The following is a 22,810-nucleotide window of genomic DNA, read 5'->3' on the forward strand; positions in this document are numbered from 1 at the left end:
TCTTTCAACTCTTGCAATATATATATATATATATATATATATATATATATATATATATATATATATATATATACATACATGTACAACATGCATGATATATTAACTGAGAGAAGAATGCAATAATTTTCTTCTCTTTGTTTGTTTGTCAATAATTCAATATATTAGTACTAGTTATACAGGTCACATAATTTTCTGGTATGTGTTGTGAGAATGGAGCAATGACAGAAATAACAAATTCCAAAAGAGGATGGAGCACTCTTAAACACCAACAGTTTGGAAATGATGAAATAGTTATGAAAAAACTACAATTGGTTTAAATGACAACGTCAATAAATAACAACGTCAAGGTAAATATCTTAGGATGCAGCGTAAAGCAAGAACATGAATAGAACCAATTCCAAATCTCTCATTCACCCTCAGCGAAGATAACATAGCATATATGACAAAAAAAACACATATTGGAGTGACACGGAACAATCATGTGGTGTGTGTTGTTTGTTTTAGTTTTAAGATAAAGTAAAACTTTTCATACACTAGATCTATGACCTTCACCCTGACCCGATTTGATTGCCATATTAGATTTGGTAATCATTGGTAACATTTAGTAACATTCTGTTTTGTGCATCATAATGTTATCTTGGGGCAAACTAATGGATGTCTCTTACTTCCACAAAGTGATAATCTTAATGATTAGAATATTTTTCTTTGGATATTTGATTTGATATTACACTGCAAAACATTGATTTTGTGTTCTTGAAGAAATCTTGTTGTCTTAAACTCTCTTTTAACACAGTGCAGGGGCAGTGAGCATAAAGTAAATAATGTATAAAGTTTCTAATGTATAAAGTGTGACATAAGAGTGGAACAATCGGTATCAAAATAGCTTTTATGTTTGTCTTCATGAGATTAGTGTTTCCAAAGCAGTACAATGGTGCATTGCAGTTATTTGCTTGAGTCATGCTGCAGTATTTCCTTCAGTCCCCTCCTCTCCGGAGAGAACGAGCAGATAAAAAGGATAAAGAGATGGAAGATAAAAGGGGAACTTGTTACACACATGCACCCCAGCTGTTACTATGTTGTTCTGAGCTATAAGGCTTACTATGTTTTATTTATGGATCTGCTGACAGGTGACTCTGGGGGAAGCTGTTCTAGTTTTACTTGATTTTAGAATTAGTTCAACGGTGCCTCTTTGTGGACAAAGTGTGCTATTACATTACTGAGGAGAAACCACACAGTGTCATGCATTACGTTAAATGACTTATTAATGAAGTTAAGAGAGTGATTTTGGATCTAGATTGGTCTTACTTTATAATTAAGAGAGCCTTATTTTATTTTGAATAAAGCCTTTATAAGTAAGGCTCTATATGTTGCTCAGTTTTGTAGGTCTCAATATGATGTGACCTGTTGCAGACTATAGTTTCAAACCACTGAGGATAATCAATCAGCAGCCTGCTCATGTGTCTCCCCACTGAGCCACCAACAAGAAGACTTTTGTTTAGTCATATGAGAGTCTCTGTGGAAATAATTATGATGTGTTTATAACTATTCATGCAAAAAGAAAGTTTTGTAACCTCCAGCTCCATTGCCTGGCAAACATGAATAAAAAAAATAGCCCTGTCTGTGTGGGTATGGGTAGGAAAACTGTATGGCTTTTCACTCCTAATATTAAAGGACAGTTAAAATATTTACAGATGTCATATAACATACACAAATTGTTGGTCATGATTATGATGAATGTAACAATAGTAGTGATAATGTCTCATTTTGACTTAGGACACAATTTTCACATAACGTTTAGAATAAAAACGTATATCATAATTAACCACATGCATTGGGTTATGTCCACTAAATAAATAATGAAATAGAGGAAGGCCATTTTTTTGGCTTTGAATATAGAATACATTAAAATAATTGTTTGAAAAATAAAATTAATTAAGACATAAATACGTTTTAAGTTAAAGAGGTATTAGTTATCTCACTGTTTATCACCCCTTTCAATGATGTCTCTGTATAATTTTCTTCTCTGCTTCTCACATGGCATGGGTGTATGCCCAATCAATGTTATCACTTTACCTCTGATAGGTCTGTATGTAAGTATACAAAACGTTTTAAAAATCTTAAGTTATTTAAAGAAATACAAAAAAACGCATGAAAGAGGATGTTATTTATTTCCCCTACATTAGACAGTGGGTGGTATTTGAATAATCTTTTAATTAGGCCAGACAATCAATCAAAGGGCACGTCCCTGTCTCTCTTTCGGAGGCTTTAAACATTAACAAAACGTGGTTTTGTTAATAATGTCTTCATTTGATACTTTAACTTTGGCTGTTAAAAAGTCAATTAATTATTCATGAGTCTTCTACTACCATCCCAGGAAAACAAAGCTACAGGGGGTGCGGTTTTCCTGTAGTCGAGAACGGAAGCGGAAATTCGGCCATCTCCTCGTACAGTCAAGCTACAACAGGGTCAGTACACACTTGATTTGAATTTGTATTGTGGTGTGTCGTCAGTATTTCTTGACATTTTGGCTGGCTTGTGATTTAAACGTATATATTGAACATTGTCCCGAAGCAGGACGTGTCCTTGATAAAGCTTGTACAGTCTAGCAGTTCTGTTACGAACTAACTAGCAGAAGCTAGATGGCTAGCTAACTGCTAGCTGGCTAATCTTTCCTAGCAGCAGCAAGTGATTCTTTTTATCAGTCAAACTGGCAGGTAACTTTAACGTCCAGTTCTATTTGGTCTATTCAGTGTTGTGAAGAGAACATCACCTTTTAATTTGACGTTTGTCTGTCAAGTCGTACCTAGCTACACCCTTTTGCCCCCCTGTTTATACTTTACCCAGACTTCACCCAAACCCTGGTGTCAAAGTGCTAGCCAACTGTTTCGATTAGCTTCGGTGAGAATGGGAGAGTTTGCCTTCTAAATGGCTAATGTAAGATGACAGTACCAGGTGACAGTAAACGTTTGTTAGCCAATTAGCTTTAGCTAGTAATCGCTCGTAAACTTGTCTTTCTCATTATACAGTCTTTGTAACACTGTTGTATAACGTTAATATAAGTACCCATTAACTCTGTGTCTGGACACTACGCTGTTTGTAACACACAACGGTTCTGGTTAGCTAGCATAACGTCAGTTGACTGTTAGATTGCCTAACGGTACATTAGTTAGCTAGTTAGCTAACTTGGTAGACAGGAATAGCGGCAGTTGTCTGAATGGGTTGTTAACATTATCTGTGTGCCGGGAAATGGGTGTGGGAACTTCTTCCTGGGGCTGTGCAACGTCAACTGCATGCAAGTGACAGGAGGAATAAGTTAGCTTAAGTTTAATGACAACTCTTCGTCATATGTGTTGGTACTCAATCACTTGCCTACAACAAGTCATTGATGGCTATCTGTGTGCTGATCTCTGTCTGTCATAGTAGCTAGACGATAAAGTGATTGTGTGTTTTAGAGAAGCAGACTCTAAATATAGTTAATGAAACCTTTTCTCAAAGTGTCAGAGATTGTGGAGATATGGACAACTTAAATTACAAAGGGCGTGTTATGTCCCTTATCAAAGATTAGATGGTGTGTCTGAACTTTGGTACAGAGCTTCAGTAGTCTCTGAACTGGCTTCTGCAATAGATGCCTTATGTTCAGTTACGCAATATGGTCTTATATTTGTCTGATCTACAATCTAAACACTGACATGCTATTTGTGTCAGGTTTATTTTAAACACCTAAAAACTATACAGAAAAGTTGTGTCTTTAATAGCATATTTGTTATATCACTGGTTTACCAAAGTATATTTAAAACCTGAGCAGCTGGTCATATCCAAATGCATATATTCTCTTAAAAAATGTATACTTGTTATTAAGTTAATGTATTTAATTGTGACTGTTGAAAACAGTCTACGTGAATAGAGCAATAGAGTTTATTTAAGACTGTAAGAAAAAGGGAAAAAGTACATTATTCTTTACATTGCTTAAACAGAAGAAAAAAAACACATACAAGTTTAAAATGAATTTTAACCAATTGCACATTTTCATTCCCATCAGAGTACATTGTGTAGAGGTCAGTCTGTGTATTTCCCTTTGTCACTGTTGAGTCTTGAGTACAGTATGTGGAAAGGTCTGCTCGAGGCTGGGGAATGGGAAGAGCAGCACAATTTCTTGGTTGCCTACTAGTGCTTATTTGCCTGGTTGGAGGGAATATCCATGCAGTGGGTGGGTTGAATTTATCATCTTCTTTAGCAAAAAGATTATGCCTTCCACCCTTTGGTCCTCGAGAAATGGCAGTTGAGGGAGTGGCCGAGCACTGTGTTGACTTTAAAGATCTTAAATCCCCTTTCTCAAACTTCTCCCTTTTTCCATTAAGTGTATTTAAAGTGAATAATATGTCCATCCCAAGCAATGGTATAATTAGCATTTAGTCTTATAAAGAGGCAGGTTAAGGTTAGCTCTTAAAAACATTCTTTGAGAGCTTTTAAATATACTGACAACATAATTATGTCTGTAGGTGAAAGTTACTATAGGGCTTCTAAAAGTCAGTTTCAGAAAGTTTTTGGTTATTGCCCACCTTTGTTGCTGTGTGACATGGGCTGATGGGGGCATCTGTTTGGTGAGAAAATGCAGATTGTGGCAGTGAAAGGCTGCATCTGGTCAGCAACAATGTTTCAGCCTGCTATGTAAGCAATCAAATACAAACAATGCTCAGTAGGTTCGGAGGGATCCAATATTGTGCCACAAAATCATTCTCCACATGCCATTACACCATCAGCAACAGCAGCAGACAGGATGTTTATGTCAAATTCAGACCCAGCTACCAGTGTGGAATAACATAAACCATAATTTATTGCACCAGACAATGTTTCTTTCCACTTGTCTATCACCCACTTTTTGCTGATAGCATGCTCACTCTACATTCAACCCATGTTTATAGCTGATAGGAGTGAAACATTGTTTTTCACTCCTGTATGTTACTTCAAGACTGTACGTTCTAAGATCGAGCCCTTGCACGTCGTGTCTTATTAAGTTCATTTGCATACCACCTGTTAGCTTAAACATTCTTGCTTTGCTGTTATGACCTCTTTTTTTTTACCCACAGTGTTGGAGTGTTTTTAGTAATTCATTCTAGGTAAACTCTCCAACTACTGGATGTTCCAGTCTGGTAATATGAGTTTAAGAAAACATTTTAAAGTGTAATCAATGTAATGATAAGGAATAGTATTACCTAAAAAATAAGTAAATAGATTATTCTGTTGCAGGCATTAGATTACAAATGTAGTTTCTATTCAGAAACTCAATATTTATTTAGTACTGCTGTTGCACAGCTCTACCCTGATAGAAGGATGGACGTTGCCTGAATGATTTTAAAATGTGAAAGCAATTATTGACTGGCCTATGAATGAATCACAAGTTTGAAATGTGTACTTGATCATATAAACCAAGTGTTCTTTTCCTAAAACACACAGCTCCATGTGAATCCTACTGATACAATTTAGGTTGGTCAACTGATGTTATTATTTTTTTTCTTAAGTTTTTTTCTCCCCCTTCTTTGTCTTATTGGTTCAGGAATAGTCTCTTCATACTACCCGCTTATTCTTAAGAGAATAAATGGACTTTATGACTTGACTTTGATAAGTAAAATGGAGTCCTAACTAATATGTTGTATCTCTGACTGTTAGCCCTGTGTGGATCAGCAACAAGTCCTGTGATTTTGTTGCTGAATATCTGCTTTGTCCTTATTTTCCAATGGTAACTTTGGAACTAGAGCTAGCATAAAGTTTAGCTTGTTCTTGTCTGTTTGTTGTGATGTATTACTCTGTCAGTGAGTATGGGTTCTTTTTTTAATGTTTATCTCAATCTTGCTCCATAGTTTTCATCTCCCTGTGCCTGAGGTTTCACGACCCAATGTTGCCACGGGAAGAAACAGACAAACTGAGACATAGCACTCCATGAATGAGTGGCTCACCAGCCAGAAAAAAACAAAAATATACCAAGAGGAGAGGAGAGAGCCTTATTCTGCATCATTCTTGTGTAACAGGTGTGCATGACGCTGTCTCTCTTCCTCTGTTGATACCAGCAGTGGCATGATTTAAGATTGATCTCTGGTATAGACACCATCTTTCACAGTCCAAATTGTTCTTGTCAAGGTCTTTCACTCTTACATCCAGACTCCTGTACTTGCATACATCTCCTCCAGTCTTTTTAACTCTTCGTGCACTCTTTTTTTTTTTTTTTTTTTTTTTTTTTTTAGTTGTATTGAGTCTTTTAATTATAATTTTTTGTTTGTCTTTGTTTGAAATAACAATGTTCTTTGTCCCGTCGCTGTTTATTTTGCAGTAACTATATTTTACAATCCTTCTTCTCCATCTGCTGTTCAGATTGCAACAGAACTCGACGGCCAGACCGTTGCCATGTCGACCTCATCGCTACGGCGACAAGTAAAGAACATCGTCCACAACTATTCAGAGGCTGAAATCAAGGTTGTGTGTTCCTCTGCCTCTCTTCTTTTTCATTTTTTACACCTGCCATGTATCTCTGCTGCACATATGACATCATGTAGTTGATGATAATCTCTTTGAAGTAACCTCCTCACTATTTCCCCTTGTTATACAAAATATGAGCTAATCTAATCATATTATCATATATCATTATTATTATATCATTAGTTTGTCTCTTTCTGGCTTGTGCCTTGACTGAGTTTGCATTGCTACTCAGAACACTGTGGACCATTAAATTGTCACAGTGTATTGGCCTAAAATTATACTCATCATGGACAGTTTGGATGGAGGATATATTTAAGTTTGTCCCTTGCTGTGTTGTTATACAGGTTAGAGAGGCGACATCCAATGACCCATGGGGCCCCAGCAGCTCTCTGATGTCAGAGATTGCTGATCTGACCTACAATGTTGTGGCCTTTTCGGAAATCATGAGCATGGTGTGGAAGCGCCTCAATGACCATGGCAAGAACTGGAGACATGTGTACAAGGTTTGTATTTGTGTTGAAGTCAGGAATAATTGTTGTGCAACACTATACCTGTCAGTGAGGATGCGGAATGATGATGCTCCAGACGTGTCTTATATCTCAATTTACTGCTCACTACAGAGTAAACTATTAGGTGTTTATTGCACAGGTGTAGTCAATGAGTAAGCGAGGGAGTGGTGTGTGCGTGTGCGTGTGTGTGTGTGTGTCTTTTTTCTACAGTTGGTCATTGGTTGTGATTTATATTTTCACCAGGCTATGACTCTTATGGAGTACCTGATCAAGACTGGTTCAGAACGTGTTGCCCAACAGTGCCGAGAGAACATATACGCAGTCCAGACCCTCAAGGATTTTCAGTACATAGACAGGGACGGCAAAGACCAGGTACACAAACACACCATGCCCACAAAGCTGCATAGAAAGTTGAAGTGATTAGTGAGTAACGTCCACCTTTGTGGAATGCAGGACCGCTTTGTCAAACATGCTGCTTGTGTCATTCAAGGACATTTTACAATGACTTTCAGACCTCTTGTGCAAACAAAGCCAGCCAATAAAGTTTTTATGGATTGTTTACAACTGAAACTGTGGGAAATTAACAAGCTGTTACAATAAGGTGTACAGTGTAATACCAGCATTAGTAATTATATGTATGTCTATTTATGGAATATTTAACATTAAAAAAGTACACATAATTTTCAGCCTGTAATTCTGTGCTCATACCTGTATATTTCCAGGGGGTGAATGTGCGAGAGAAAGCCAAACAGCTGGTGACACTGCTGAAAGATGAAGAGAGACTAAGAGAGGAGAGGATCCACGCCCTCAAAACCAAAGAAAAGATGGCACAGACCTCCAGTGGTGAGATGGGTACTTAAAATGCTCCAGTATTACACTCTGAAGGAGGGTGGGCATAAAAGGCCTTTAGCAATGAGTAGCTGATAACCTAAGACAAGCTCTCATCCATGCATATGCTTATTTGTTTCTGCTCCAGCCTCCTCAGCTCCCTCAGCACCCAGCCTGGGGGGGAGCCTGTCAGTGGGCTCCCACTCTGGAGGGGCAGACCCTGAGCAGGCCTGGCCACAGAGCACTGGAGAGGAAGATCTGCAACTCCAGCTGGCTTTGGCCATGAGTAAAGAAGAGGCAGAGCAGGTAACACAAAGTAGCATATTCAAGGCAGGCACAGCTACGTTACTGCTCTCTAAGATAAGGGTTAAAGCATAACTATTACTACTATAGCTAAGTTTGCAGTTTGTACAGTCTGTTGCAGCACCTGTGTACACAGAGGGATATTATTGATATTATTCACTACATACACCTAGTTTTGCTTTCACATTGTAACGCCTGACCTCCCCCAGACTAGCAAGGACCCTCTGGAGGACGCAGAGCTCCGCTATGCAATTACACTCAGCAAAGAGATGCAACAAAAGGTCAGGGGGTAGAGAGTGTGCCCAGCTGACTGGCCACCCACTCATCAACTCTCTGTCTTTCTGTCAATTGGGATTTCTCAAACACACATCAAGTATTGATCAATCAAGAAAATGAATTTATGCTCATATTTGTCATGTGCCATTTTCCTCAAGATACAAATTTGTATCAGACTGCAGTAAATTGGTTGAGATAATTTAGTTTGCTGCAGAGTGTCCATTTCTATTATGGTGCTTGCACTCGTGAAAAGTCTGCAAAGTAGGAGCGTTTCAAATTCTTGTCAAAAGTGAGCACCCAAAGAATTGATTAACTCTAATTTAATTGTTGAATTTGCATGGCATTGGCAAATATTTATCATAACTGACTAAATTAAACACTGAGTGGTTTGTAAGCATTGATTATTCTTTCCTCCCCATGTCTCCTCTCTGATAGCATGCTTTCAACTGTAGTCTTGATTTGAAATGCACTTTTTTTCTTACATGTTACATCTCCTGCTGTTGTAACTTCCTTGTACTGTGTTCACTGAGTGGAAAAACGTGTTTGCCTATTGTATAAAGGATAATGCCATTGTTAATGTTGCTTAGTGGCCCCAAGCATAAAGACTTGCTGAGTTCTATAACAGAGACGGCCTGTTTCCTCATGGGTTAGTTAGTTGGTGTTTCGCTGTTTAATACTCCTCTTTTTATAAAGAGGTAGGACAAAAGGTGGCATTAGGTGGGCATGTCCTGGTTCGATCTGCAAGCTCTGTATCAGGGGTGATATAGGCCTTTTTTTTCTTCTTTTTAAAAAAAAAAAAAAAAAAAAAAAGATTGATATTGGTTATGAAAAGCCCCAGTTCATTGTTACTCCTTTTTTTTTTTTTTTTTTATTATAACTTTTTTCTGCTCCAGGTAGGCTAGATGATAAAGCGACTCAACTGCGCTTATCCAATAGACGGGTACCTATTTCTAAGGCACATCCAACAGTTTATTTATTTTGTGTGTAAAACAATTAATTTATTTGATCGTGTTTTGTTGTAATACTGTGAGAATCAGACAAAATTGCAAACTCTTACAAATAATGCAGGGATTGGTAGATTTGCCTTATTTTTCTGTTGACTATAGATAATAATAATAATAATAAATTGAATTTATATAGCGCTTTTCATGGACTCAAAGTCGCTTTACAGGGCAGGGTAATAATGATTAAAGGTCAAGTGTTCAGTTTCCACTCCCCCACCGATTCAGATGTTAATTGTGGAATTGTAAACTGGTCCTAAATCTGTACCTGTGGTGTGCTTTCCGAGGTTGTGTGTCTCAGGTTGCTGACGTCACAGTGTGTGTGATTGGCAGGAAGAGCGACTGCGCAGAGGTGATGACCTGAGACTGCAGATGGCCATTGAGGAGAGCAGGAGGGAGAAGACTAAGCCTGAGGATGTATGTGTGAAATGTATCTGTATTACTCTCACTCTCCTGGCATAAGCTTCTATATTTTTGTCTCTAAATCTGATAAAATCAGCCACATGAGAGATCAAATCATTAAGACGTTTCGAAAAGCAGTGGTAAAGATAGCATGTTCAGTTGAATAAACAACATGCTTTCTTTACTAGTGTAGGAGAGCACAGTCCATTTGTTTATGTGACTGTAAACATCTGTGTACAAAGTGCAGAAGAGAGAGGCGAAGTTCCTCCCCTTCCGGTGGACCTCATGGGACTTTAATTCAGAAAAAATATGAGTCAATGGAGAGATAATAATTATTTTTTGATTCCGTTTGAATTGAGCCATGGATTACAAATATGATGTTCGTCAGTTTAAAAGATAATTTTTCAACCGAAGAAAGTCTCCGTTAGCCGTAGGTTTGTCGTAGTCCCACTTGGTTTTGTGTGAAACCGCTCAGTGAACTACATCTCTCGTCTCACACAATTTACGTCACTTAGCTTGATGCTCAACTTGCTCGCTAGCTAGCTTAGCTCTGTTCCACAACACATGTAACATTATATTACCTGATTTTTAGTTAATATGCAGATAAGCAAAAGAACAAGCAAGATCCTCTGCTCATTAGTGTAACGTTACATCCCCGGTACGATACACACAGACATCGTAGCTTCAGCGAGACGTCATCCATGAAACATTGAAGTGTGTAGTCTTTCTAATTACGTATTTTCACAGTCTTATACTTCAACAACTTTCTTCTTGCCATGGATTACAAACTTCATATTTGTAATCCATGGCTCAATTCAAACAGGATAACAAATAATTATTATCTCTCCACTGACTCCATTGATATTTTTTCGAAAGATAGGTCCCATTGGCCGGAAATAGAAGGGCGTGACTTGGGCTCTCTATAGGAAAATAGAAATTGTGTTGCAGTTTTATCAAGTTACATTGACACTGCACAGACAAGGTAATAAAAATTGATTGTAAAGAAGTTCAATCTGATTTCTTTCACCATCAATTTGATGTATATGTCTCGTCTGTAATTCTTTGTCTCCTTCTACTCCTCTTATCACAACAGCATCATCTAACCTCAGCTTTGTTCGCTGAATGTGTCCTTTAGATTTTTTCCCCCTGAATACAGCTAAGAACATTAATCCATAATATATTCTCTTGCACAGGGCGCTCTGATGGAGCTGGGTGCCGTGGACCCCTGGGGAGCCCCTGCTACAGCCACTGTGGGCTCTGCCGGCCCCTCGCCTCCACCCACAGTTCCTGCCCCTGCTGCCTCAGGTCCGTGGGGCGCAGCCCCAACAGACCCATGGGGTGTAGCGTCACCCACATCTCCTACAAGCTCTGACCCCTGGGGTGGGGGAGCCCCACCCAATATAGCCCCTCCTCCAGACCCCTGGGGAGAGACATCCAACAGAGTTAACAACGTTGACCCCTGGGGGAGCTCCGGTAAGCAGCTACAACACTGATCACGTATTAACTCTGTAGCCAGTCAGGTTGATGGGAATATCGAAAGAGAAGCGTGTCCTGCTCTGTGGATGAAAGAGGATGTGAAGACTTCTCAACCTTTACTCCTCTTCACTCCACAGTCCATTTCCTGTCTTCATTACAGCCCTGTCGCATTTTCTGTCATGTCACCATGCTGTCATATCTTCTCATACACTTACATGCTTTCAGTTTGAAATGAGGAAAGCAAGCATGCTAAATCCATTCTCCCTCTGTGTCTAAACCAGGGATTTTTATCCCCTTGTTTCTACTCAGGACTGACTGTGGCTGTGTCTCAACCAGAGCTGTCTCTTCTCTTACCCTTTTTTGCCTTTTTAATGTATGGGTTAGCTGCTTATTATCTCTCCTTTACCTCCACGGAGCTTCAGATATGAAATAGGTGAACGTAATATGGTGGACAGCTACCTGTCCTCACCTTTCAAGTTAGTGAGACTGCAGAGGTCAAGGAGAGAAACACCAGTGTTGGAACCCAGCCCAGCTTCCTGCTCGCTCCTTTTTGTGGATTGTACCTGTAAGGTGTTACGTTAACCCTCCCCTGCATCTCATCCCCTCCCGTGTAGCTGTGACCCCCCCAAGTGTCGATCCCTGGGGCCCCCCAGTGCCACCCAGCACATCCTCCTCCGGGGGGCCAGTAGACCCCTGGGCAAGGGACGGGCCTGTCCCTGCCTCTGACCCTATCACCTCTGACATCTGGAGTGGCACCGCCAAACACACAAATGGCACAGGTATATTCACACTTAAAGCTACATGGAATCACAAACACTGAGGTACTAGTACGCACTTTTAAAGGGATTTTCATAGTTTACACACAGATTTTTAATTGCATGCACAGAACAGTTGTCTTGTCCTACATTTCATCCTCCTCTAGCATCTGTGGTAATGTAATTCTATATTGTGTTTTATTATAATGAAAGTTTTTTGTATTCTGATTTACTGTTTCCATTCCTCCTTCATTTCCTCCTCAGGAGACCCAGAGCGACGAGGGTCCCCAGCAACAGGCTGTGACAGTACAGGCTCGCCGGTGCCCTTTGACCTGTCATCTCTTGGTTCTTCACTTCCTGTTCGTAAGACTCCGGAGTCCTTCCTTGGCCCCAACGCAGCGCTGGTGGATCTTGATTCCCTGGTGTCGTCTAAACCCAAACCCAAACAGCCACCGCCTCCTTCCATCTCTTCCTCTTCAGCACACAACCCCTTCCTCCAGAACACAGGTTAGTTAACAGCTATTGTGTGATCTGTGTGTAGCCTGAGAAGAGAGAAGTAATCACACTTCTTAAAAGGTAACTACTGTTTTTGTGTCTATGTGACTGATGGGAACAACAATCTTTGACATTGGTCCAGTATTGTATTGTTTCGCCGCTGCCAACTGCAGCAGCGAAACAAGCTACAATGTAAGTTAATAGTGCAAATGGGTATCTTATATTTACGGTATGTTCACAAAAGTGCTTGTTTTTGCCACCGACAGGTTCAGATTAATATTTTAAGTGTCTGACAACATTATGGAAATGATTTCTAAGGAGGTCGGCCTTTCTATTAAAGAGTAAGATATTTTTTTAAACATGAAAACATCTGCAAAATTGCATTCCCTAAAGCCACCAGACTCCATGTAAATAAACAGTCATTTTAGCATCATAAAAAACACTTCATTCAAAGTAAAAAAAATAAAACTGTGAAAAGCCATTTTGGGTCGCCTATCCACTTTTCCAACCATCACAACTTTGTTTGAAATAACACATAGTTTATCTATTTACATGTGAAAATATGTTTGCTCTATACAAGCTAAAAGTATTTATTTTTTTTTAAATTGGAGTCTGGTGGGTTTAGCGATCTCAGAGCTGTTTCTGGTTAAACAGAAAGGTCTTAAAGAGGTTTTAAAATTGCCTATCTCTTTAGGGATCCTTTCTATAATGTTGTCAGACACTTAAAGGTGCTCTAAGTGATGTGACGCATTTTTTAGCCTACATTTTTCGTCACATACAGCAAACATCTCCTCACTATCCGCTAGCTGCCTGTCCCCTGAACACACTGTAAAAAAACGCGGCCTCTGATGACAGCCCAGGCTCCACAAACGGCAACAAAAACAAACTGCGCCAACCTGCCCCACGAACCATAACAAACAGTGTTCCAGCCAATAACAGACAAGAAGGAGGTGGTTGAGCCATCACTGCTGCAGCGTTAGCACGTAGGCTACTTCCACAATGCGTATTCATGACTCAACCAACTCCTCCCTTCTTGTCTGTTATTGGCTGGAACACTGTTTGTTATGGTTCGTTGTGCAGGTTGGTGCAGTTTTTGTTGCCGTTTGTGGAGCCTGGGCTGTCTACAGAGACCACGTTTTTTTACAGTGTGTTCAGGGGACAGGCAGCTAGCGGATAGTGAGGAGATGTTTGCTTTATGTGACAAAAAATGTTGTAGCCTAAAAAACGCGTCACATCACTTGGAGCACCTTTAATAATCTGAGCCTTTCAATGGCAAAAACACCAAATAGATGGTGAACATTTGCCCCATAGGGTTACATTGCAGCCCAGTCTGTGGCTGCCGGTACAGCGTTCACACTTAATACTGGACCAATTTCAAAGATTGTTCTTCCTATCAGTCACTTACACACAAAAACATAGGGAAATAGGGTCTAGGTTGAAAAAAAAGGTAGTTACCCTTTAAAGGAACACGCCGACTTACTGGGAATTTAGCTTATTCACCGTAACCCCCAGAGTAAGACAAGTCGATACATACCCTTCTCATCTCCGTGTGTGCTGTAAGGCTGTCTGACGGTTCCAGCATTAGCTTAGCCTAGCACAGATCCTGCAGGTAACTGGTTCCAACTAGCCTACTGCTCAACCACAAAATAACGCCAACATGTTCCTATTTACATGTTGTGATTTGTAGAGTCTGGCGTGTACAAAAAAACAACGTAACATGAGACAAAGCCATCTTCTAACAGTAAACAAACCGAACTATATTCTCAGACAGGCTTGCTGCGAGCATATCACTCCGCCCAAGTACTATATTCTTCCACCTGAGAATATAGTTCCCAGTTTGTTTACAGTTAGAAGATGGCTGTGTCTCATGTTACGTTGTTTTTTGTACACGCCAGACTTATAAATCACAACATGTAAATAGGAACATGTTGGCGTTATTTTGTCACTTATTCGGAGCAGTAGGATTACTGGAACCATTCACCTGCATGTTCTGTGCTGACCTGATGCCGCTGGAGCCGTCAGACAGCATTACAGCATGCATGGAGATGAGAAGGGTATGTATTGACTTGTCTAACTCTGGGGGTTACGGTGAATAAGCTAAATTCCCAATAAGTCGGCGTGTTCCTTTAAACTCAGCATAACTTTTTACCCCTGGAAAGTATTCTGCATTTTTAGGTAGAGCCATGTCGGTCCACACAAAGTTTTAAGATGCCAACATCAGCTGTGTTCCTATTCACAATAAAATACAGCTTGCCAAAAAAAGCCATTTGATTAGTATGGAGAATTTGGATGGAAAAACTTGGTTCTTCTGAACACCCCAGATCAAAAGCGGACCATTAGCCACCTAACAACCCTGTTGGAGACAAACTATACTCATACCAACTGAACTAAAGCTTTTCTGGGTCAGGGTTAGGACTGTAAATGCAACTATAAAATACAAACAATACAAGGTATGCTGTACAAGGAACCTTTTTTTTTTGCAAGTCGTTAGTGTAAAGCTGATCCTCTAGGGAAAGAGCGATGACTTGATATCGTTCAGGAAATGTATTCAATGGAAAAGTCAACCTATCTTTTGAGATTTGAAGGAATAATATTGTAATATTGAAATGCTGTATTGTGTAACTGTCACCCCTGACCCCCAGGCTCATCTCCTGCTCCTGGCATGGCAGTGACTCCAGGCAGCACCATTTCCAGTAGGGGAGTTTCTCCAATCCCTGCCTCCTCCAACCCTTTCGGCGTGGCTCCACCCATGACCTCCATCTCACCTCAGCCCTCATCACTTGGCCTGAGCGGCCTCCGCTCCAGTCCTGTGCCTCCCAATCCCATGCTGGGCATGGTGCAACCAGGAATGGGCATGGGGCCAATGAGTGTGGGTATGGGGGCTCCAGGAATGGGCCTGGGCATGATGCAGGTCAGCCCCATGGGCATGCCCTACGGCGGGCTCTCACCTATGGCACTCCCAGGCTCGTCTCTGTTGGGGCCTGGAGGTGCAGCACCTCCTCAGCTGATTTTGGGTGGGCCCACTGGAACAGGAGGAGTGATGGGGGCAGGAGGGTCAGTGGGAGGCGGAGGAACGACGGGAGCGAGCACCAACCCTTTTCTTCTTTGAAGAAGTGTCACCACTACTTTGCTCGTATGTTTCAACCTCCTCTGTCGTACCTGCTGCCTCCCTTCATTCACCCCCCCGCCACCCCCAAATACAATTTGTGTTCAAAAAGAAAAAAATGTGTACATCTCTATATTTAAAGAAAAAAAAACAAAAAATCAAAAATTATGTTTATCCTTCAAAAGCATTACTTCATTTCAGAATAATTTTCCACATTTAGTTGCTTTCATTTCAGTATGCGTTGTTTGTGGGTGGGAAATAGAGATCTATTTATTTTGTTTTAGTCCTGTTCTGTTCTGTATTGTTCTTCAAGTTGTGTTTTTTTTCAGTTTTGTCTTGAGATGAAGGTAAGTCTGTGAGGCAAGGATGCTTTTTCGGTAGTGTCACTCTATTGTAATAGTACTGCACTGAGAGAGAGATTGAGGAAGAGGGGACAAACTGAATAGAAAAACTGTTGTACCTGCCTCTTCCTCTTCTCTCCCTCTAGAATGAAGACAAACACTGAATCACTGAAATGAAACAAGTGCATGAAGGATGATTTTTAATGAACTCCAGACTGAGATGAGGACTGAAAACCGTGCATTAACATTTCAGGCCCAATGTGGTCAAATTGTTTCAGCTATTTCACTTTTAATTTAATGTTAAATGTAATTTATTTTTTTCCAATTTTTGGGAACAAATAAACAAGGAAAATTACACGATGATGCCATTTAAATCAAATGCTTATTTTTTTTTTTCCCCTTCCTTACTATTGTAGAAAACTAAAGAGAGCTCTAACATCTGTGGTCTAATGGCAAAAAAATTATGGGATGTTTGTTGAGTGTGTGTGTTTGCAGCAATGTGCGAATGAGAATATGAATGCTCATTTGTGAGTATGCAATAGTTTCTGTGTATATGTATCAATATCTGTCTCCATTTTTTTCTGTGTCCGAACTTACTTCAGTGACTCAGAAAGGAAGAAATGACATCCATTATTTTTGTTTTTAAAAATTGTCACTTGTATTAATACTATGTAATGTTGGGATTTCAAATGAGGTATTATAAGGGTCACACATTTTTCTGCCAATCATATTTCACACTTTATTTTTTTGTTAATCAGAAGCATTAGATCTTTTCCAATCACACATTTTATATGGGATCCCTGGTGTCCAGGTGTCCCAGAGCACCACTGACCACCTGTTTCATCCCTCTTTCCTTCAGGGAGGGAGAGTACTGATGCTTCTATAAAAAATAAGACAATTATTTCAATGAATGAAAGGAAGACAACCTGGGACTTGACAACATGCTTCATGCTGTTCTTTTAATTTAGTTTGATGAATTTATTGTTATTTTATATCAACAAGAAAAAATCTCTTTTATCAGGTAAGGTTGAATTTTGTGTGGTGATGACTGTGAACATTCACATTTGAAAAGTAAAATGGAAAAAAAAATCAAAAGGAATTTATGAAATAAAACAAAAACACAGGATGTTTGGCTTGTTTCATGCTTGCTCTGTAGTTAAAGTCTATATCCCATATGTGCTTTTTTTCTGCTGCAGAGAACAATAATGTGACGAGATTATATTTACAGTTTATTTTCTTTGGTGAACATGTTTATTAATCTAAAATCCAACAGAAAAAACACCCTGCCAATTACCTGCAGAAGAAAAGCTAAAAGGTTATTACAGCATATGAATTTGAATAAAGGTGAAAACCTGTACAACTCTTTCAACCTTGAAATACAGCGTTCAGTCACATGTGACAAACTTGCGCCCAGAGAAACTTCAAGATGCACAAGTAAGAGGCAGCCTCAGCATCAAGTTTAGTGAAGACTGAAGAGCCACATTTCACTGAAAAGTTTAGTTGTAATCCTTTCCTCCACAGACGGTGAGGGTCAAACGAGCAGAGAGTCCCAGTCAAAGTCATCCTGGAACTCCTCACTGTTGCTGTGCAGACTCTTTAATGGAGGATGCTGTCGGGGTGTCATAGACTGAGGATGCATCCCAGCTGAGACAGAAAGAGAAACATGGACCAAGTTAGCACACGACTAAAAGGAAGTGAGAAAATATTGGAAGGATTTATTAGTATTTAAATAACTTCTCCTTTACAACAGACTGCATCTACCGTTTTGGGAAACGGCTAAGAAATGCCACATTTTTTCCAAGTCTATCTTAATGAAACATCTGCTGCTGTCCCTGCTGGCTGTGAAAAGATTCCTTCCTAACATGATTTTAATGTAATTGTTAGGTGACAAAATCCACAGTCCTTGTTCTGTGTAAAATTGTGTAAAGTTCCGCTAAAGTAAAGTCCATTTTGTGGATTTTGTTATCACTTACATTAAAATTATCTCAGGAAGGAAATTTACGGTGGCCCTGAGAGGCCACTGCACAGCAACTTAAGAAAATTTAACTTCAGGGCCACCGTAGAAATTTCTTCAGATGAAGAGCGATTACAGTGACCAGTAGCTCTTTCAGTGTACATAAAGGCACGTGAGTATTGTTTTAGAGCAGACCTGAAAAAAAGTTCTTTGTTTAAAATGTTTATCTATTCTATATTCTCTCTCTGTGGAGCCATCCACATGTCATACTGGATTCCACTCATTTGCCACAAAAGTTAAAAAGAAAACCACTTTTTGAACATGATGTACGGGGTCTTACCAGTTGTGTTAGCAGGTTGTGTTAGCTGAGGTCTTTGAAGGCCCTGTCCCTGCAGAGCCCTCCGGGGCGGCTGCACTCCACTGGCAGGGTGAACTATGGGAGAGTAAGGGAGGGGTGAGGGGTGAGTGAGGCTGGCAAGGGTAGGAGGTGGATTGGAGGTGAATGGTGGGGCCTGTAAGGAGTGAGGTGAACCGAGGGCTAGTGGGGAGTTACTCCCAGAGTTGATCATGCCTTTCTGGGTGAAGAAGCGGTTCAGAGAGTCACAGAGGGAAGTGAAGAGTGCCGGGTCCAGGGCCCAGTCGCAGAGCTCTGCCTGTCGCATGCTCTCCAGGAGGTCTGGTGACAGAAAGTTAGGGCCTTTTAGAACAAAAAAAGTTATCAAGAAAGGTAAAACCCTTAGTCATTTTTTAAAAGAACACAGACTTACTCAACATTTCTATCATTTTGTAAAGATCTAAATAATAATCATACTCATTGTTTTATTATTTGCCACTATATCTATATAAATATACATTCTGGCTAGTAAAGTGTATGTAATAGGTATTACATTAGCTGCAAAAGAAAAACATCTTAAAGGGTCAGTTCACCTAAATCAACAATACAAACATTTTCTCTCTAGTGGTATTAAGCCATGGAGATAGTTTATCTGTTGAGATATGAGTCTCTGAAATTTCTCTGAGATAATGTGTATATATATATATATATATATATATATATATATATATATATATATATATATATATATAGTCTTTCACAGAGTCCCAAAACGAATTACTTAATTTATTTGACCATCAGTCCAAAAGCTATTCTTAACATTCAACAAAAAAAATCAAAGCATCAACTCTTCACATTTTAGAAGCTGGAACCAGAAAATGTTTGGTGTTTTTGTTTGGGAAAAAAATTCGGACTTACTGACTGATCGACTAGACATTTCAGCTCTTGTCTTCATTAGTCTAACACTTCACGGACTTGTGAGTGTTCTGTAGATGAACCAGAGAAATGCTCAGACACGGATATCTCAAAAACTCAGCAGATAAGCCCCCCAGTGGTAAGTGAGAAAAAAATGTATTTTGTGAATTTGGGTGAAGCCACCCTTTAAACAAGACTCTGGTAAACAGCACAGACCTGGGTGAACAGATAGGTCTATGTTTGCCCAGTCTAGATTGCTGGCAATGCGGAAGCTCTTCTTCAGAGAATCTTGGTTATTGTACCAGTCAGCTGGCACCGCTAAAGTGGAAGGGAGGAAGGTAACTTTAGAAAGCACTGATCTTTCCTGTGTTATGTTGCTGATTTTAATACAATTCAAGCATTTTTGGGTATGATAAGGTAATGTGAGACTCACTGTATTGTGGAATGCGCTCTGTCTCAGGAGGGTGTGCAGCCGGTGCAGGGTGGGGAGACATTGGGAGCAGAGTCGGCGTGTGTAGTGGGGTAGTGTCATTGTTCAGAACAGCCAGGGGAGCAACATCCGCTGGAAAGAACATTAAAACACTAATTCATCCCAGCCGTTTATGTGTATGATGTATGCTTTATAGAGTTAATGGGCACACATAGCACTTACACTGTGAGCCTCCCTTCTCCCGCATGGTCTTGAAGAGAGACTTGAAAGACGCATACAAGTCTGGTAAGTTCATCTCATCGAAGGTGAAACGCAGCGGCGGATCAGTGGAGGAGTTTAATAAGACAACAGGAGGGGCAGCAACAGATGAAGGGACAACAGGTGCAGAGGAATGAGTGGGTCCTAACACAGTGCAAACAGACACTGAGTTAGGAGCGGAGGAGAAAGTGGGAACAGATACTGAATTAGTAGGGAAAGACAGAGTGGCACCAGAGAAAGAGGGAGAAGACATATTGGCAGCAGACAGAGGTGTAGCAGAGGCATCGGGGATGGAGAAAGTGGGGCCGGGTGGATGGCAAGGTGAGAAGGAATTGGTAGTAGACATGGAGGCAGCAGGAGGAGGAAGCCCAGCTGGAGGAGAGACAGATGGATGCTGGACAGGGTGAGTGGACAGAGGGCTTGGCATGTAGGGTGACTGTTGCTGTGAAAATAGAAGACATTAGATTAGATGCAGCAAACCAGACTGTGATAAAGAGGGGAGAAAGTGACTGTACCTTGCATGGGGGTGGAGAGAGGGAGGCTGAGTGGGGTGGCTGCTGCTGGATGGCTCCCAGCGGCTCTGTGTTAAGAAGCTGGTGGTCTGTGTGGGAGAGTGGTGGAGGAGGAGAGGCTTGTCTCTCTGCTTCTGTCCCCGGTGCTTGAGAATCCTGTAACAGCACAGCGTTACTATTTTCAAGGGTGGAAAAGTTATTACAATCCTGTAAGAAAGTAAAAAATTACAGTAGAGAAATACTAATGTTTTTCACATAGCCATGCTTTTATTTGCCCAGATTTTGAGATTTCTGCCTTCACCTCAATACAATTTGTAAGTGAATGCTGACTAATCCCCAAAAAACTATGTCAATTGTTTTTAATAGGCGAGAGTAACCAGGACATTGTTTCTGGAAAGACATGTTGGTGTTACATTTTAAATGTAATATTTTAATGCTGTGAGCATTAAGTTTCATTTATCATTTTATTGGTGGATGAATCAGAGACACATATATTCTCAAAACCTGGACAGATAAAACCAAAACCAGTACCTGCATGGCTAACTACCACCAGAGGTAAATTAGGAAATAGGTTTTTTGGTGAACTGACCCTTAAAAGTAAATATGTATCAGGGATAAAATGTGTCACTGGTCCCTTCAGGCTGTAACGTGTTGATTATAAGTTTTAAGTAATTAATAATACAATGTTTTTAGTTTAAAATTTGTATTTGCTATGAAACTACTACTAATTACAGCTGTCAGATTGAAGAAGTGCAATGAAAAGTTAAATATGGGGATAAAATGCAAGAATCCTTGTGCTTCATGTGATTTCTTGACACTTTTGGGTACTTGACATTTTAACAATGTAGGTTTAATAGTTAACAAGTTAATGAGTGAGTGATATTAAACAACATACATCCTGGCTCTCCTCTTCCTCCTCTGGATAGGGACGTTTAGGTGCCCTCACTTGATTCACCTCTGCAGGTCCATCCATCGTCCAATAGGAACCCTACAAATACAGTTCAAGTGTCACGACTTTACGCTCTTTTAAACAATCATTTCTCCATCTCACATGATGCACAAAAGTAATTCACCTTGCCGGGGTCATTCTGCGGCCGAGGAACTTTCCTGAAGCATTTATTAAGGGACAGATTATGCCGAATGGAGTTCTGTTAAGGACACAAAGTGAAGTAAGTCATGCACCAGCAGCCACTTGATGCAAATAATATTCAAATTGGTTACAAATCACCAAACCAAATACTTTAAACTTATACTTTAGTAACAAAGTTATTACTATTCTAATACACTAATAATATGTTGTTTCTACATTGGAGCTTACCTTCCATCCACGGCCAGCTCGGCTGTAGTAGGGAAACGTGTCATTGATCCAGGTGTAGATGTCATTCAAACTCAACTTCCTCTCCGGTGCAGCTGCTATTGCCATAGCGATGAGAGTGGCATAGCTGTGAGGGGGTTTCCCTTTGTAGTTAGAAGGGGAGGGGTCCGGCACAGAGGGTAGGAAGTCTCCCCTCTCCCTACCTCGGTCTTTCTTCTTGTCCCTCTCGCCTCCTCCTCTCTCTCTCCCCGAGCGCAAGCTGCTGATTCCCAGCTGAGGCAGCCAGTCAATACTGGTGAGACTGGAGTCCAGTTCAGAGGACATTGTCCCTCTTTTTCTCTGTCCAGGGTCTGAGGGTTCAGAAGAGGAAGCATTGGATCAACACATCCTTTTACTTTGGACACTGTAGCGACAAACACAAATACCGAGAAATGCTTAAGTAGATTTACCTCTGCCTGTAATGTCACTGTCAACCGTTCTGTTCCTGTACTTCGACCCAGCAAGTTCACACACTTAGTGCTGCTCTGGAAACTAGTCATTCACAAGCAAAGGCATTGCATGAATGTGACCGCATATACGTGTCACAATTCCACCTACACCTTCTATTTTCTGAGGAAGAAGAGTGACTTGCTTACCTCTTTATAATCACTCGAGGGCCCAAGGCCTTAAAAAGAATAAATATTTAATCTTGTCATCAGCTGTGCACAACTGCTGACAAACTGGTGTCCGTCTTTCCCTTCAGAGCTCTCTCTTCAGCATGTTGATCCCCACAAGGCCTCCAATCATACCTTGGTTTTTGGGAAAGTCTGTGTAACTTTAGAAAAATGCAAACAAAAACTTATCGGAGAGCTTCCTTTTTCTTTCCCTCTCTTCTTCCCCTCCCTTTTTGACTAAACCAGAATTACGTCACTCATCCCTCCCTCTTTGTGACATAACTCTTTGCACCCGCCTCTGTGAGCTGGCCCCTCCTCTTCAGCTTCTAACAGAGCTTGAAGTAGGAAGTTTCTGCAGCTGTGGGATCACCAGGATATCAAAAGAGGAACAACCTGTAAGTTAGGTTAGGTTAGGTAAACTGTTCAGATCCAGGAGGAGCTAAACCCTCATGCTATCAAACATCAAAGCATGAAAG

The 22,810-nt window shown here is 40.4% G+C and overlaps 2 protein-coding genes across 9 annotated transcripts; one reads left to right on the forward strand and one right to left on the reverse strand.

Moving 5' to 3' along the window:
- Positions 1-2,379: 2,379 nt before the first annotated feature.
- Positions 2,380-17,087, forward strand: epn1a (epsin 1a). 6 transcript variants are annotated; one of them, XM_028580094.1, is made up of 15 exons: positions 2,380-2,465; positions 5,088-5,150; positions 5,455-5,484; positions 5,859-6,026; positions 6,367-6,468; positions 6,816-6,974; positions 7,224-7,352; positions 7,703-7,832; positions 7,957-8,114; positions 8,321-8,392; positions 9,722-9,805; positions 10,984-11,263; positions 11,881-12,045; positions 12,286-12,528; positions 15,159-17,087. In XM_028580094.1, the coding sequence occupies exons 5-15, from the start codon at positions 6,400-6,402 to the stop codon at positions 15,623-15,625; spliced, it is 1,956 nt and encodes a 651-aa protein (XP_028435895.1). In that variant the 5' UTR covers positions 2,380-2,465; positions 5,088-5,150; positions 5,455-5,484; positions 5,859-6,026; positions 6,367-6,399; the 3' UTR covers positions 15,626-17,087. The 6 variants fall into 6 exon arrangements, with proteins under 6 accessions (XP_028435895.1, XP_028435894.1, XP_028435897.1 ...); XM_028580093.1 differs by lacking the exons at positions 5,088-5,150; positions 5,455-5,484; XM_028580096.1 differs by lacking the exons at positions 5,088-5,150; positions 5,455-5,484 and having other exon boundaries at positions 7,703-7,823.
- A 92-nt stretch (positions 17,088-17,179) lies between these two features.
- On the reverse strand, positions 17,180-22,558 carry foxj2 (forkhead box J2). 3 transcript variants are annotated; one of them, XM_028580099.1, is made up of 11 exons: positions 22,317-22,558; positions 22,131-22,212; positions 21,685-22,031; positions 21,440-21,514; positions 21,262-21,354; positions 20,370-20,522; positions 19,819-20,296; positions 19,600-19,728; positions 19,383-19,484; positions 18,258-18,593; positions 17,180-17,607 (listed from the first exon to the last, which is right to left on the reverse strand). In XM_028580099.1, exons 3-11 carry the CDS (start codon positions 22,003-22,005, stop codon positions 17,495-17,497), a joined length of 1,800 nt encoding a protein of 599 aa, XP_028435900.1. In that variant the 5' UTR covers positions 22,006-22,031; positions 22,131-22,212; positions 22,317-22,558; the 3' UTR covers positions 17,180-17,494. The 3 variants fall into 3 exon arrangements, with proteins under 3 accessions (XP_028435900.1, XP_028435903.1, XP_028435901.1); XM_028580102.1 differs by having other exon boundaries at positions 18,258-18,350; positions 18,489-18,593; positions 22,131-22,558; XM_028580100.1 differs by lacking the exon at positions 22,131-22,212 and having other exon boundaries at positions 21,685-22,084.
- Between the last annotated feature and the right edge of the window lie 252 nt (positions 22,559-22,810).

Source organism: Perca flavescens, chromosome 6 (assembly GCF_004354835.1).
Source record: "Perca flavescens isolate YP-PL-M2 chromosome 6, PFLA_1.0, whole genome shotgun sequence".
NCBI lineage: Eukaryota > Metazoa > Chordata > Actinopteri > Perciformes > Percidae > Perca > Perca flavescens.